This window comes from Electrophorus electricus, chromosome 5, assembly GCF_013358815.1.
Source record: "Electrophorus electricus isolate fEleEle1 chromosome 5, fEleEle1.pri, whole genome shotgun sequence".
Taxonomy (NCBI): Eukaryota; Metazoa; Chordata; class Actinopteri; order Gymnotiformes; family Gymnotidae; genus Electrophorus; species Electrophorus electricus.
The window spans coordinates 26685743-26700742 of record NC_049539.1 but is presented as its reverse complement, the minus strand read 5'-3'; the positions used below and the strand labels follow the sequence as shown (position 1 = coordinate 26700742).

The window sequence follows — 15000 nt, the reverse complement described above, 5'->3', positions numbered from 1 at the left end:
TTCAAGAAAATAGCTAGGGTTTGTGAGACTAGCTGGGACACTCCAAACTCCCCAGCTAGGAAGAGGCAATTTAACAGTAACAGTAACTACACAGGCCTCAAACATAAAGAGACGGAAAGAGAAAGTTGTCGTTTTTTTTCCTGCAGCATGATCGGAGATTTTTTTCCTCACTGCAGGATCAGAAATTCCAATTTGTGCATTCTGTGTCACATGGTAACTACCAAACAGAATTCAAACGTAAATGTAAATGCCAACAAAACAACTATTTGAACAGATCAAATATTCAGTTGCAGAGTTTTGCCTTTTATCCTGCAGATGAAAGCAGATTGCGGGATGGTTTTTGATCCCTGAAGCGTCTGGTAATGAACTGATTACGCTCCGCAGGTTTTCTGCTGCCTTTAAAGGAAGAGACAGCAGAGACGCACAAATGAAAACCAGCAGAGGTGTAATTGATGGGCCGTGGTGGGTGTGCTGCCATACCGAGATCTCTTCTGAAGAAGTACAGTTACTGCAATAACTATTTGCAGACTTTTGTCATCCATCCTTGAAAATAAATAAACAAACAAACCAACATATTTTTTTCCAAAGTAAACATTTTATAAACAATAAACAGTAAACAATAAACCTTTTACACATCAGGTGTACTGTTAGGCCAGAACTATCATTCATTCTGTTAATTTGTCAGGTCGAAGAAAACAGATGCCAGCGAATCTTGAGGCGCTTGCCTAAGAATGACTTCATTCCTGCCGGAGAGTTACTCAAAATCCTGCTGTGAATTGTATCCGTGCTCCGCTGCTTCCATTCTCTCCCGGTGTTCCAGGGAGCTGTCGATACTAATTTAGTGCATGGCCAAACCGCATGATTACATTCCTCTGTAGTTTTTGACCTCAGAATTGAACCAAGGCTATTTTATCGGCCTTGCTTCAATCCGGACATTTAGTCCGAGGCCAAAATCCAATTAGGTTAATTTGGAAAACGGGAAATAAGTATGTGGTTCAAATAGGAGCTTAGAGGAGCAAGAGGCCTGTGTCATTGTATCACCGATAAGTAGCAAACATTATTTTTAAAAGTCATTATTTATTATTTTTACATTTTTTTCCTAGAACTTTCAGCTCACGAGACGAAGAAGTAAGCTGTTTGTAACAGGGGCGTCACAGGAAATTTATGAATAGGAGGCTAAGAAGAATTGCAAAGGGGTGGGGGGACTCCATTAACACCTGCCCTAAATGCTTTGTTTAATACAAAGGTTACTTTTAGTTGGCTTTTTAAGGAACGTTACTTTAGCATTTGTTCATCAATCATTACATTTCCTCTGGCAGTTTCACAGGCATGATAGACATTTAGATTTTTTACTTTTATGTTGGAGTTACAGTCTTCAGGAACATTCTCCAAAACAGGAACATCCTCTAACGCATAACGAGAATGTCTCTGTGATCGGTAATTGTGTCAGAGATTACCCAAATCTTAAATTGTTCAGACTCGAGTTGTAGTTTGGGTTTGAGCATTGTTGTATGGCAGCAGCACCTCTCCCAGGTCCTAGTGCCGCTTTTTTCTCGGTATATTGTGAATTTAAAGACACGATGGCACAGTTGAATAAGATAGAATGAATGAAAACTACTGACGATTTAAACTAATAATGTATGCTTATTGGGGGAGGGGGGCTACGAAAGAACTTATAGTAAGAACTATAGCACCCCTAAAACAGGCCTAACGACGCCCATGCGCTGTAGTCTTGAACAAGTGCGTTCCATAGAGCAGGTCCCCCACATGGATGCAGCCATGTTTAAAGTAACTTTAGTACAGAATCTCTGAAACATCCAGGCCACTAGGTGTCAGGATAACGGCCGTTAGAAGAATCATTGGAAAAGGACCTATTGCTCATTTAATTCGTTGTACTACAAAGTTATCCCTGAGAATGGTAATATATCTTTTGAAAAGCCTATAGCCTATATAGCCTGCACTGCAATATACAAACATTTACAGTCTCCTTACAGTGTTTCTCACAGAAATTATTCTGCAATGCTGAGTCATGTAGTTTTGATAGGTTGTCTTTAGCTGGATATGAATTAGCTACAGTAACTACACCAATTACATGAAAAGCAGCTCTGCGTCTAGACCGAATGCCTTATATAGTATGTGAAAGTCTTTTTTTTTTTCACTAGTCTAGTTTCAATCAAACAATTGATTTGCTCTCGCCAGTCTTATTAAATGATTGTTTTACAGTTTTTATGTGGTTAATTAGCCAAGATCATCCTCAAGTTTAGCTTGCAATTTAATTTATCAACCATATGCAGTGTGATGCATACTAAATGACTCGTAAAAAACGATCTCCAGTCGGCCTAGGGAAAAGCCCCAGCTAAAAACGTGCTCGGATTAAATTGTACTTCAAGAAATGGACTTGTGTGGCACAAATGCATTCATTAAAAGGGCTGATTAAGGCTAAATGGTTAGGAACTATGTGCTCATCAACGTCAATGTTCTTGAATAAAGACATGGAAGATTTAGGAGTCAGTCCTGTCTTAAGTTGTCCAAACGAGTGGACGGTGGTCCATTTCAGAGATGCTAACAACAAAAGCCAGGGCGAAAAGAAATCCACCGTTGCGAACAAATGAATCATTAATGGATTTGGAACGAAACTCTGTTTCCACAGCCAACGAAGAGAGTAATATAAGCGGACAGCGGCGCTCGGACAGTCTGAGACTGCGGCGTAAAATCAGACTGCCGAGGGAAGATCACGCTCAATGTCTTCCTTAAGATTCCGGCCAAGTGTGCCGAGCAAAACTTCTCTTTTATGTCCTGGGATTCATCGAATGTTGTATTCTCCCGTATTTTCCTGACAGGGCCTCGCGGCATTTCTTATTCCCTGTGGCTCCGCTTCCACATTTTAACAGCACCCCCCTCAACCCCCTGGCACTGAAATTAAACAAAAACAATAAAAGTTTTATAAGGAGAGCAAACGAACGGGAATTATGTTAGGGGCTGCGAGATTTTCCACAATGCGCGATCAGAAAACCACGCTGAAATAGTGAATATATTTTTCATAGCGGCTTTTTATAATGTCCTTAGCGTCTTCACTAGTGATGGATGGGACCCCGTTTTGCGGAATCTAAGAGCAAGTAACGATACCCAATTTTTCTGCAAACGTATCCGTGCACGAACGGGGACGCCCTCGTTATCTACAGAGAGCCAAAAGCCAAGTGTCGTTAAGCCGCGGCTGTCCCTGGGAGGGCAAGATTTCACAAGCCCTGTTTTCTCCTTCATCTGCGTCTGTCGATGACGAGCGGGCGACTCGCCAGGGATCGTGCGGATTTCTTTATGTATTTAGTTATTTAGTCTTTGTCATTACGTGGCCTGAAAGCCTTTAATTTTGTTATTTTTTCAGCTGTCACTCTTGGCCATGTCAAAACAGTCAGACGCTTATTTGTGAATAGCAAAATAAAAAAGCTGTGTGTGTGTGTGTGTGAGTGTGTGTTAGCGCTAACAGTCATGCGTCATGACTGTTTATGAAGAATAATATGCATGAATAATGGTTTATGGAGGTAGTGCTTTATATATATATATATATATATATATATATATATATATATATATATATATATATATATATATATATATATATATATATATATATATATAAACCACAAAGACAAACCCCTGTTAGATCTGTGCTATAAACATGTCGTATGGGCGAAATGTGAATCTATGAGACCGTGTGTCATATACTGTGCACAAAACATGAATAATGTGGACCATAGCAGAACCTGAAAATACTGTAGTCCACGCTGCTTTATTTGGCCATCTCAGACCAGAATGACCAGGCTGAGCCCATTAAATGAGCTTAACACAGTTTGCTTTAATGTCAGTGCATAATCAGAAAGAATCAAACACTAACCACTTTAGCGGGCTAAGGGGTTGGTATACTGGTGCCGTTGGCTGCATATAGCATTATCCTTGAAAGAAATCCAATTATTGCCATTTATTTCTTGCACAATGCTAATATATATAGTGTACTGTAGTAAGAGATGTAAAGATTTTCATGATTGTAGTAAAGTAGTAAAATGCTTCAAATCCCTACATCTCTCTGTCTCTCTCTCTCTGTCTCTCTCTCTCTGTCTCTTTCTCTCTCTCTCTCTCTCTCTCTCTTTAGTTCATCTGCTCCAACCAAATTTATTCTCAGATTGCACTCAATTATGCCCTGTTAATTGACCAGTGAAAATTGTAAGGTGATTGCAAATATTGCAGTAAACATGCTGACCGTGTGTTACAATACTCTAGCAGTAGCTCAGAAGTGGAAAAACTCTTCAGGCATGCCGGAAGTAATTGTGGAGGAACTAATTGTGACAGCCAAATTTAGGGGGACAATTAAACAGCGACACTGTTCATCAGATGGGTAATGACACAGGAGGAGTGATTAACTGAGTCACTTGAAATCACAGCCAGCTCCTACCAACTTGGAAACAGACCAGAGCAAATATTTATTAAAGCTTTGGATATAACTGCCCACCAGTGTGTCATTTCCAGTACTTCCTCTTTTTATGTCTTCCTGTTTTATATCATGTGTAACTGTTGTCATCTTCACTGCTTGCCTGATAAATGATTTTCTTACATTCTTCAATATAAAACAGTTGTTACAAACACCATGTAATCCCCATATAGTCTTCTTACAAAACAGCCGTGTAGTTCCTCACTTTCTTCGTGTTCCAGTTCTCTGCAGTGCCAGAATTCTGTGTACAATATAAACCATTAAATGCCCTATAACTCGCGTGCAGTGTGTGTAAAAACATCGGTGTAATTCTTCACTACTATTGTCTGTTCTTGGCTTCTCCTTTCCAGAGCCGAAAGCATGCAAACAAAGTGCGTCTGTACTACATGCTCCACCCAGTGGATGGAGGCTGCCCAGCCAAGAAACTACGGACCGACAACGTGAGTACTGGGCTCGTCCATGCCCCATCATGCCACGAATTGAGGGGGTTGCCTGGTGCTAATTGGTCACTCAGTTTGAATGTGTTGCCTGGGTTTGAGCAGGTGTCCTGGATGGAATGGGTACCTCGTTTTGAGCAGATTGTCTGGATCGCCCAGTTTGAATGGGTTCCCAGTTTGAGCAGGTAGCCCAGTCCGGAAGGTTCCCGGTTTGAAAATATTACATGGTTTAATTGAGTCGCCCAGATTGAGCAGACTGCATGGTTTAATTGGGTCACCCGGACTGAGCAGATTACATGGTTTAATTGGGTTGCCTGGTTTTAATGCATCATCTGATTTGAGCAGATCACCCAGTTTGAGCAGGTCACCCAGTTTGTACAGGTCACCAGGTTTGAACAGGTCACCCAGTTTGAACAGGTCACCCAGTTTCAACAGGTCACCCGGTTTGTGGCCAGATGAGCCTGGGAGTGCTGAGACATGCACAGCAGGTCTGAGTGCCTTTCCAATGAGCGGGTGGAGGGGAACGCTCTTGAGCTCAGCGCAGTTGCAGGTCTCCTCTTGACATTAGGAACCGGGACGGACCAGTGTACTTGCTAGACGGAACTGTTCATGAGGGCAGTTCAGAGGGTGTCCATTTTCACAAGAGACATGGTGAAGAGCAGGCCGCTCTGTTGCTCTGGTGGTACAAATGACCCGAGAACGGTACACCAATCAGTCACCAATGAGTCCTCACCTTTATTTCACACTGAGAAAAGACCTCATGCGGTGGCCATCGGTGTTGTCTTGAAAGCTTTGTTTATAGCACATGATCATCTCTGGACTTTAGCTAACAGTAGTCTTAGACAGAGCAGGGTTGTTGAAGAGCAAATTAAAAAGGAGAAACTTTTCCAGAAAGCTGACATTTTAAGGAGATTAGCCGTAAAAGATAAGTGGAACATCTGGACCCAGTTTGAGCTTAATGACAAAACTCAAGATCTCAGACAATTTCATCCAGCAAAGCGTGTTTTACTGCAAACCTGAAAACGTCAATAACTCCGCCATTCCACCACTCTAATGCGCTCTAATACAAACAAGCAGACGTGCTCAGATGAATATGGCTAATGCCATTTTACTCCGATTCACTGATGATAGAGTTGATATTTTAAAGAGTTTAAAGAGATAAATGCCAAGAAAGTTATGCCGCGAGCCCCAGACCTCTAGAGGAAGCGGTTCAGGTCCTCCGCCAACCCACAGAGGCACCGCACTAAGGCAAGCATGAACTTAGCCCTCAACTGAAAGAGATCTTCAGCCAAGGATCTTCCAAAGGCAGCGTCCTTTAGCTGAAAAGCCACAGCTTCGTACGCGTGTCTGCAGAAACATGTCACCCAGATGCTGGCTTGCCCCGGGGAAAGAAGAGGCACCGCACTTCCACACCATAAGCCCCCGATGAGGCGTTAAAAAGCGGCGCGTGCAGGGTGCAGGGAGGAGGTCAGGGGAGGTCCCCGTGCACAAGTTTCCTTTCGTTTTGCTGGCCTCAGCCTCCTGCTCCCCCCCCAGCCCTGCTATGCTCCCCCAGCCTGTGGAGTTAGCAGATGCTGCACTTGCATCCCACTGATTCTAAACAGACCCTGAAAGAGTTACCCCCAGGTGGGCACCCGTCTTCTTTAAATGCTTTTGCTGGAAATGCAAAATAGCTCAGTGCAATTAAAAGTACAGTGTTTATTTGATGAAAATTCAGTGATCAAACTCTTACGTTAAAGACATCTCTTGTGGTTACATCTTGCGGGTAAATAATGCAAAGAAATCCAAAAAATCTTGAAGATAAAAAAAAAAAAAAGTTTTTGGATCTTTTATCTGCACTCAGTGTCCTCGAATGGCTTACTGCAATGCGCTTTTGGGCCTCTCTGCACTAAAGCGAGAAAGAAGGGAGAAAGCCGTGAGACGCGTGAGCGAGGCTGCAGTCATTTATAGGTGCGCGTTGTCATTCCCGATCCCACCTAGAGAAGGGGGAGGGCAGCTGGGCGGGACAGCGGGACAGCGCTCGGATGGTGCTCGTGTCAGTCCCGTAGGAGGGTAGAGAGGAACGTCAGTGTCTGATCGCCATCCACCGCCCATCAATCACCGCAACGCAGTCCAGCCAGACGAGAGGGCCAGCAGACGAGACGGCGTGCTTTCCCATTCGTGCCTGTCTGTTCCCGTTTGTCTGGTCCCTGTCGCATTGGAAGCGTCACCGAGCCAGTTCTGATTTCAACCAGACAGACACCAGAGGGCGTGAACAGAAATCGGTGGTCCAACCTGGCACGGGAAAAGCTTAATTCCTCAACTCCCCGTGAGCAAACTAGCCAGAGTAGCTGTAAGTGCTCTGCACTTTGATACAGTGAGTGTTCTTGGGCGTCGTCAGGTTTTGTCCTTGAGTTGCATGTAACCCTTTTCCACCTCTTCTTCTCATTTGGGCACCAAAAAAAAACCAAAACCCCTCACTATATCTGGCAGCTATTCTCCCGTACAGCTGTAGACACTGCGGCAGTAGCTTTTAAGACCTCAACGGTTTAACAAGTTCAACTGAAAGCTTTGGTGCAGTTTTCCTCCGATTGGAATTTTCCTCAGCAGATAAGCGCTTATCGGCACGCTAATACATCTACCGTGCCCGCGTAAAAAGCGGCCGGCTTCCGAAAAACGGTGAATGTGCTGGACGCAGAGATTTTTTTATGGTTGCGGTTTTTTTGTTTGTTTGTTTTTTTTGTCATTAACCTGTAACTCAAGATGGGGGGAAATACGTTCGAAAAACATTTTCTCCCCTCGTGCCATCTCATCAGCCTGGCAGCGTGGGGAGTCGGCACTTTCCCCCATGGGGCTCAGTGGAAGGATGTGGCATTGAGGTGGAAGCAATTATTTTTATGCTGTGTTACTCTTCGATGGCTTAAAGATCAATGTGCTTTGCATGGTTGCCGCTGTGCTCGTGCCGGAGCCTGATGGAAGCAGCACGGCTTACCGGCCGTGCAGTCCTCTCTCGTGTGCGCGATGTTTGTTAGTAAAACGAGTCTGCTGCTCTTATTTGTGTGCGTGTGTGCGTATACTCTGATCAAATATGTTTTGCTCTTCTGTACTACTGTGCGAAAGTTTCTCCCTTTTTCCCAAATTTACTGTTTTTCACAGGTCACAGGTTATTGGAGTTTTGAGTTATTGGTTTTGAAGTTCTATATCTTTAGTATTTCTGTGCTGCCAGTGTTACTGTCTTATTTACTCAGAAACTGAGTTGCATTAGGCGGTCTGCACTCGCGCTGACCTGGGATCAGAGGCCCATTAGCAGCCCTTCCCTAGCGCTGACCTGAGATCAGAGTCCCATTACCAGTTCTTGCTGGTGCTGACCCGAAATCAGCTTTATAATAGAATCTGTCCCGGGATCAGTAGCAAAGTGCGGAACAGCCAGTGCACACACCGTCTCAGTAAGGACAGTTAAAAGGCAGTTACTGTGTCTCTCAGCGCCTAATAAAACGCTGGCAGACTATCGCAGAGAATCCGACCCTCATCCATTCATTTAACACCAATCAACTGTCTGCAGTGGCCAATAATAGCTACCACAGCCTCCTGAGGATACTTTGAAAACCTCTCCTCCGCCTCCCCCAGGAGTTGTAACCCGAGGCTGGAGCCGTTAAAGAGGATACGATTAGTGGCCTGGAACAAGCTCGGCCCTGGCCGGATATCCCACCTGAGGTTTACGGCGATCTGATTAGCCGTGCTGAAGTCAACCCTGCCTGGGTGACAGCTTCTTTTCCTCGTGGGGGTGGGATTAGCAAGGGGGAAACCCACCGAGCCACTCAGGCAGGGTTTCCTCGTTCGGCTCAAAAGTTATGGCAGCCGAGGTAAGAGCGCGTCTCCGCGGACGGGCAGAGTCCATCAAACACTTTCATGTCTCTCGCCGCCGCGGACGCCATTCGTGTAACTCGATATCCTGTCGCCGCCGTAGCCCGAGATTGATAACCGCGTCATTTCTGGGTTTTAATATCATACGCACTCCCACGCTGGCCTGTCAGAGGTTTATATGCCATGACGAAAGGAGGATCAGTCATCATCTTTTTTTAACAAAGTCCCTTGATTTATTCCCATAGCTATAGCCATCCCACTGGCCAGAAAATGTGTTCGGCAGTATATGAAAAAAAAACAACAACTAAATAATAATAGTAATAATACCAAATATAACCATCACTGTCACTAAAAACTGCTCTTGTCGCCTGCTCCTGTTTTTCATTTACTTGTTTTCAAAATAAGCAACAACCAAAGGGAGTACGCTTGCAATGCTCGTCTGGATTTCCTGTTCTGATGGACTCTGCTTGGTATTTATCAAGACTTCAGTGGAAGTATTTCTTCCCCATGGTGCACCACAGCTGATTTGATTCTCCACAGATGTCAAAACACCTGCCAGCCCGGGGACAGATTGGGTGCAGCCAGTTAGAAGCTCAGCATAGAATTCATTGTGTTTTTAAATACATATACATCATATCTTACACTGAAGAGTTATTGTGGAGCGTATAGTGTGTTAGTCATCAGTATTTCTAGCGGTGCAAACAGGTGCTTTTTTGGGGGATTTTGTCAAGATACCGTCCCATCGTTGTTGTGCTGGAACCTCGCCGATCCTCTAAGAAGCAAAGATATCCACTGGAACTAGATGCGGTTGGCCTGGCAACCTGTTCTCATGGAGACGGGGGGGGGGGGGGGGGGGGGGGGGCTGACTGAGTCACAAGTGTCGCACCCTATTTTTAGTTCAGATACCCCCCTTCCACCCCACCCCCCACCCCTTCTAGGTTACAACATGGCCGTTTGATCTCCAGAGTGGCAGCGGCCACACCTAATCCTGATGGCCACTTAGATGACCTACTATTGAGCTTTTTATTAAGCATTTAAGTATCCAGAATAGGAGTCAAGATGGATGTCTCTGGGATCAGCTTGCTGTCGCATTAGCAGATGAAACCTGACAGACATCTGTACATGGAGGAAAGCATCCCAGTGCAGACAGACATCAGTAAGTGCACTATAAGAAACTCTACAATATTGAAACTGAAATGTCATCATGAGGGTAAATTTCAGTGTCTGTTTCCAAATCTGCTTTCAGTTATGCAGTGAAGCTGCCTCAACAGTTATTCATAAATCCAGCACAAACTACCTTCACCTCTGTGGCTTTGAAGGACTATCATTTAATAGCTGTTTATTGCATAAAAAGCTTCACTCTTTTGTTGTGTGAGAATAAAAACTCCATAACTGTTCTCTCTCTCTCTGAGGACATGTTTAGATCTCTTTTTTTTTTTTTTTTTTTTTTTTTTTTTTACAAATTTAGAATCCTCAGTCTGAGAAAATGTCCTCCCAAAAGGGTGCATACACCCAACCAGTTTTCTAACAAAAGTAGAGCATATTTCTGAAAATAATATTGCAAGTTCTATAAAGATTGTTTGTGTGTGTGTGTGTGTGTGTGTGCGTGTCTGATCCTCTGAATATTGATGAATTGGCTTCTTCATCTAGTAATAGAATATCTGTTCATTTATGTCCACATAATTTCTGTCCATAGCAGTTGTACAACGAAGCACATCCAGCATTTTTCTTACTCGTCAAGGCACGCGTGTGTGTATATTTGTGGGTGTGTTAAGACAGCGGCATGAATGTGACACAGCGATATCACATTTTGAAAAGCAAACACGCTGCGGCTCAGCACCGGGCCATGTCACTGGTGTCACGCCACGAAGCACACCACGTCAAAACGTGTTCCACATTTCACATCAGATGACCAGGTTAGGCAGGATTACCACAGCTGCGTTTCAGCATTTGGCTGAGTGAGACGTTGGGAACGCGGTGCCGTCGCCATGATTGTCTAAATGGCTGAAAAACTTGCTGCACAGCTAACGCGTGCAATTGGCACGTTTTGTTAGCATGTGTGGTTAGCATGTTCCTTCAGCGCACGGCATTCGTGTCTGCTGTTAGCTCACGCTGGTCCGCATGAAACGCACGTCATCCGCACTCCACGAGATGTGACAGCTTCACGCTAATCTGGTGTCTGCTTTAGCAATATTAGTGAAAGATTGTGCACGCTCTCTGTCACGTTTTCTCACACACACGCAAGCACACGTGCACACATGATTGACAGCGTAAAAGAACATTCACGCAAGGCATACATTTCGACTGAGAAGACAGGATTAAAATTGTGTTTAATTTCTGTTGGAAAAGGCTGAAATATTCTTGGGAAACTTGGTTATTTTTAATCAGATGTACTTGAATGATTTAATCTTAATTGATTTAAAGTTACATTATTACAGCTTAGAAAGTGAAAAAAATGTTATGCACCATCTCTCTCTCGCTCTCTCTCTCTCTCTCTCTCTATGAATTATAAATCCTGTTTACACTCCACGGCCCATCAGTTAGCAGTTAAACAGTGTGTGTGTGTGTGTGTGTGTGTGTGTGTGTGTGTGTGTGTGTGTGTGTGTGTATGTGTACGTGTGCCTGCATGTGTAGTAGAAAACAGTCACTAAAGGACCTAAATGATCCAGCCTGCATGATGGCTGCAGCTCACGGACGACGGAGCTCTCCGATGCCACAGTCATTTGCATTCCTTCCCGATCCTCATGCTCTAAAATCATTAGCCAGGAAGCGAAACATGCGATGGTATGAAAGCCTGGTGGATGGGCTCCATGCGCCACGCAGACGGCCCGTGTGCTGACTGCGTCACGGCGACTCCAGGCATATGCTACGCCTCAAGCCCTGAGTACGGGCATCTGGCAGCCGCCCAAGACGCTTCGCCAAACCACTTTCCGAGAGGAAGCTTCTTTCCTTCTTTCTTTATCTCTCTATCTTTCCTTTTACAGAGCAATCTTTCACTTTTGTTATCTGCATGAGGGATGAGTTTTAGGTCCGAGATCTCCAAGCCTGCTGCAGTGGGGATGGGCCTCCAAATGCAGGAAGGTCTCATTTTAGATTAGGGTAGGACCTACACCCCAGAACCGGATTGTTGGTTTCTATACCCTGGAACTGGATTATCGGTGCCTACAGAAACAAATTGGTCCTAGTGACAATATAATTGAATTATGACAAAATATACACATAGCATGACAACGGGAAAAAACAAAGAAACAGACTATTTCAGACATTGATCAAAAGCGAATTTTTAGTGAAGAAACTTTAACGTTTCCTTGCTGGTTCTTTCACCCACGGGTTGAAATGCGCGCTGACTCGCAGAGACGTTGGCTGCTGCTACAGCGGCCCAGCTGTATAGCCACGGTTCGACGATTCCCGGGCTCGCTCTCCTTCCTGCACACAGCTTGGGAACGCTCCAGGCATGGGCCGCGGGACCTGGCCCTCGCCACGCCTCTCGGCACGCTCACCTCTGAACGGCTTCTGGCTTGGCGGATAAACCTCAGCGTCGGTTCAGTGGGACCCAAAAATAGATGAGTGTGAAAAAGCTAGAAAAGAAAAACTAGAAACTTTAGGAAAACAGCTAATATACCTAATATATGGAATCCTGAATATATGCTAGCAGAGAACATTTTATTATTCTGCTATTGTATTATTATAGCTTTATTCAGATAAGGTCATGCTAACTAATGTAATTAGCTAAGTATGCTGGGTAGTTAGTTATTCACTGCTAGCCGTGGTAGCTTGACAGAGACACTGATCCTTCACAGCGATCAGGCAGTACCAACTCCGTTGATGGCTCATCCCGGTTCCAGAAACGGACCCGCGTATTTCAAAAAGGGGCCTTGCGCCACATCAAACAGGCAGCAACGCGGACAGCTAAGCAAATTTCCTCCCTACAAAAATGGAAAAAACGAGGAGAAGGGATCTTATTATTTTCATTATTTTATTATGCCTTACACAAATGAAGACCAAAGCCACTGTGTTGGGGATCGCGCGTCTTGCATCTCAAACGCATTCTGACTGTGGGAGTATAATTGGTTGCCGCGTGGTGTATGGAATTACAAAAACAAACAAAAAAGTAAAATGGAAATTGCATCTGCACCGGCATATCGACTCCCTCAGGTCTGAAAAAGTTGCATGTCATCTTTCATTTCAAGGTAACAATCAGCAATCAAACATGGTCTTGCTGATTGTGTGTGTGTGTGTGTGTGTGTGTGTGTGTGTGTGTGTGTGTGTGTGTGTGTGTGTGTGTGTACTATAGTTTCAAGCTCAGCTGCAGAACATGTGCACAAATTTGAGGTTTGTTTTGAACACATCCCTGGAGATTTACATACAGATTACAACAGAGATGCGCTGATGCACAGAACTCACCATTTATCGACTCACGTGTACCTCTCCATCTCATAAAGGGGCAGGATTTCATTTCCACCTCCAGACAAGTGCTGAGATGTGTGCGTGCGTGAATGTTCTTGGTCGGGGATGCAATTATGACGTCAGCCCCTATCGGGAACACAATTATGACCTCAGCCCCGACCGGGGACGCAATTATGACGTCAGCCCCAATCGGGGACGCAATTATGACGTCAGCCCCGATCGGGGATGCAATTATGATGTCAGCCCCGATCAGGAACGCAATTATGACGTCAGCCCCAATCAAGGACGCAATTATGACCTCAGCCCCGACCGGGGACGCAATTATGATGTCAGCCCCGATCGGGAACACATTTATTCAACGCTCACCGGAGACGATCAGCCTGCTGTCAAGTGACTGTCTGTGCTTTTCGGAAGAGCTTTGCTTTTGCTGATTAGAATTTTGAACGTCTACAGTGGGGTGTGCTCACGGGTGTGTGTGTGTGTGTGTGTGTGTGTGTGTGTGTGTGTGCATGCACCGGTGGTCAAGACGGTGATCGGTGATGTAAGAGAGCAAGATGAGTGCATATGCTGGTTGTGTACACACGTGCAGAAGAACAGGACAAGGGCAAGATCACTCTGGGGTGTGTGTGTGTGTGTGTGTGTGTGTGTGTGTCTGTGTGTGTTCATTATCCCTTGTGAAATGTCCATTTTATACAAACAGATGTGCGTAGATTTCACATGGACATGAGCTCTGCAGTAGCCTGTGACACATGGGCCACACACACACACACACACACACACCCACACACACACACACACACTCACTCACACACACACACACACATACACAGACACACACACACACAGAGACTCTCTCTGCTGACTATTCAAAGCAGCTCCGTGTAGGATGAGCAAAGCAATTGGTTCATAGCACATTACATTTCCACATGGAAAAAGTGTGTGTGTGTCTGTGTGTGAATTTGTATGCATGTGTGTGTAATTGTGTGCGTTTGTATGTGTGTGTGTTTGTGTGCATTAGTATGTATTTGTGTGTGCATTTACTTGTAGGTGTTTGTATATCTTTGTATGTGTGTGTGTTTGTGTGTGTTTGTGCTTGTACTTGTGTGTGTGTGTTTGTGTGTGTGCGTGCGTGCATGTATGCTTGTGTATTTGTATGTTTGTGTGTTTATATTTGTATATGTTTAAGTGCGTGTATTTGTGTTTGTGTGTATTTGTATGCAAATGTGTGTGTGCACATGTGACCTCATGGCACATGCACCACCGTGTTCGTCTCCAGCTCCACCACGGTCGCGTGAGTCTAGAAAACGCGCGGATGTCCCGTCTTCAACGGGCTGGGAGCCGAGCTGCGGAACTCCGACAGGAACACTCCCTCGTGTTCACAGTGTGATGAATCATCAGCAAAGCGTGCTTGACCACTTCTTCAAAGTTCATCATAGATAAACAAGTCAGTCTGAAGTCAAGGGATGGGAGCGAGGAGGGAGACTGTGAGACAGAGCAGTTATTGTTTTCTGCCATGAATGTATAGCAATTGAATGTTTGATTTATAGACAACGCCCTTGGACCCGCTTTGGGCTTCAGGAGGGGTAACCAGCATGTTCTGGGGGTAATGGATCTTGCTCTGATGTGGGCTGAGGAACGGCTCTCCGTACCTGCCCCGGGGCTGGCTCGCATTACTCAGCTCAAGAGCTGTTAAATCACGGCCTCGCACACCCCACCAGCGGGCGAACGGGCTCTTCCCAAGCAGCAGAGCAAATCGCTCTGTCTCACTCTGTCTCACCTCTCTCCGTCTCACCCTCCCTCCGTCTCTCTCTCGGTCTTCCGGTGCTTCCG

At 44.9% G+C, this 15000-nt stretch overlaps 1 protein-coding gene across 1 annotated transcript in view; it reads left to right on the top strand.

The window, feature by feature from the left end:
- zmat4a (zinc finger, matrin-type 4a) overlaps positions 1-15000 on the top strand; it is an 85621-nt gene that overhangs the window by 28298 nt on the left and 42323 nt on the right. Inside the window, exon 3 of the mRNA XM_035525872.1 lies at positions 4834-4923. Coding sequence (XP_035381765.1) covers positions 4834-4923 — 90 coding nt within the window. The remainder of the gene's footprint in view (positions 1-4833; positions 4924-15000) is intronic.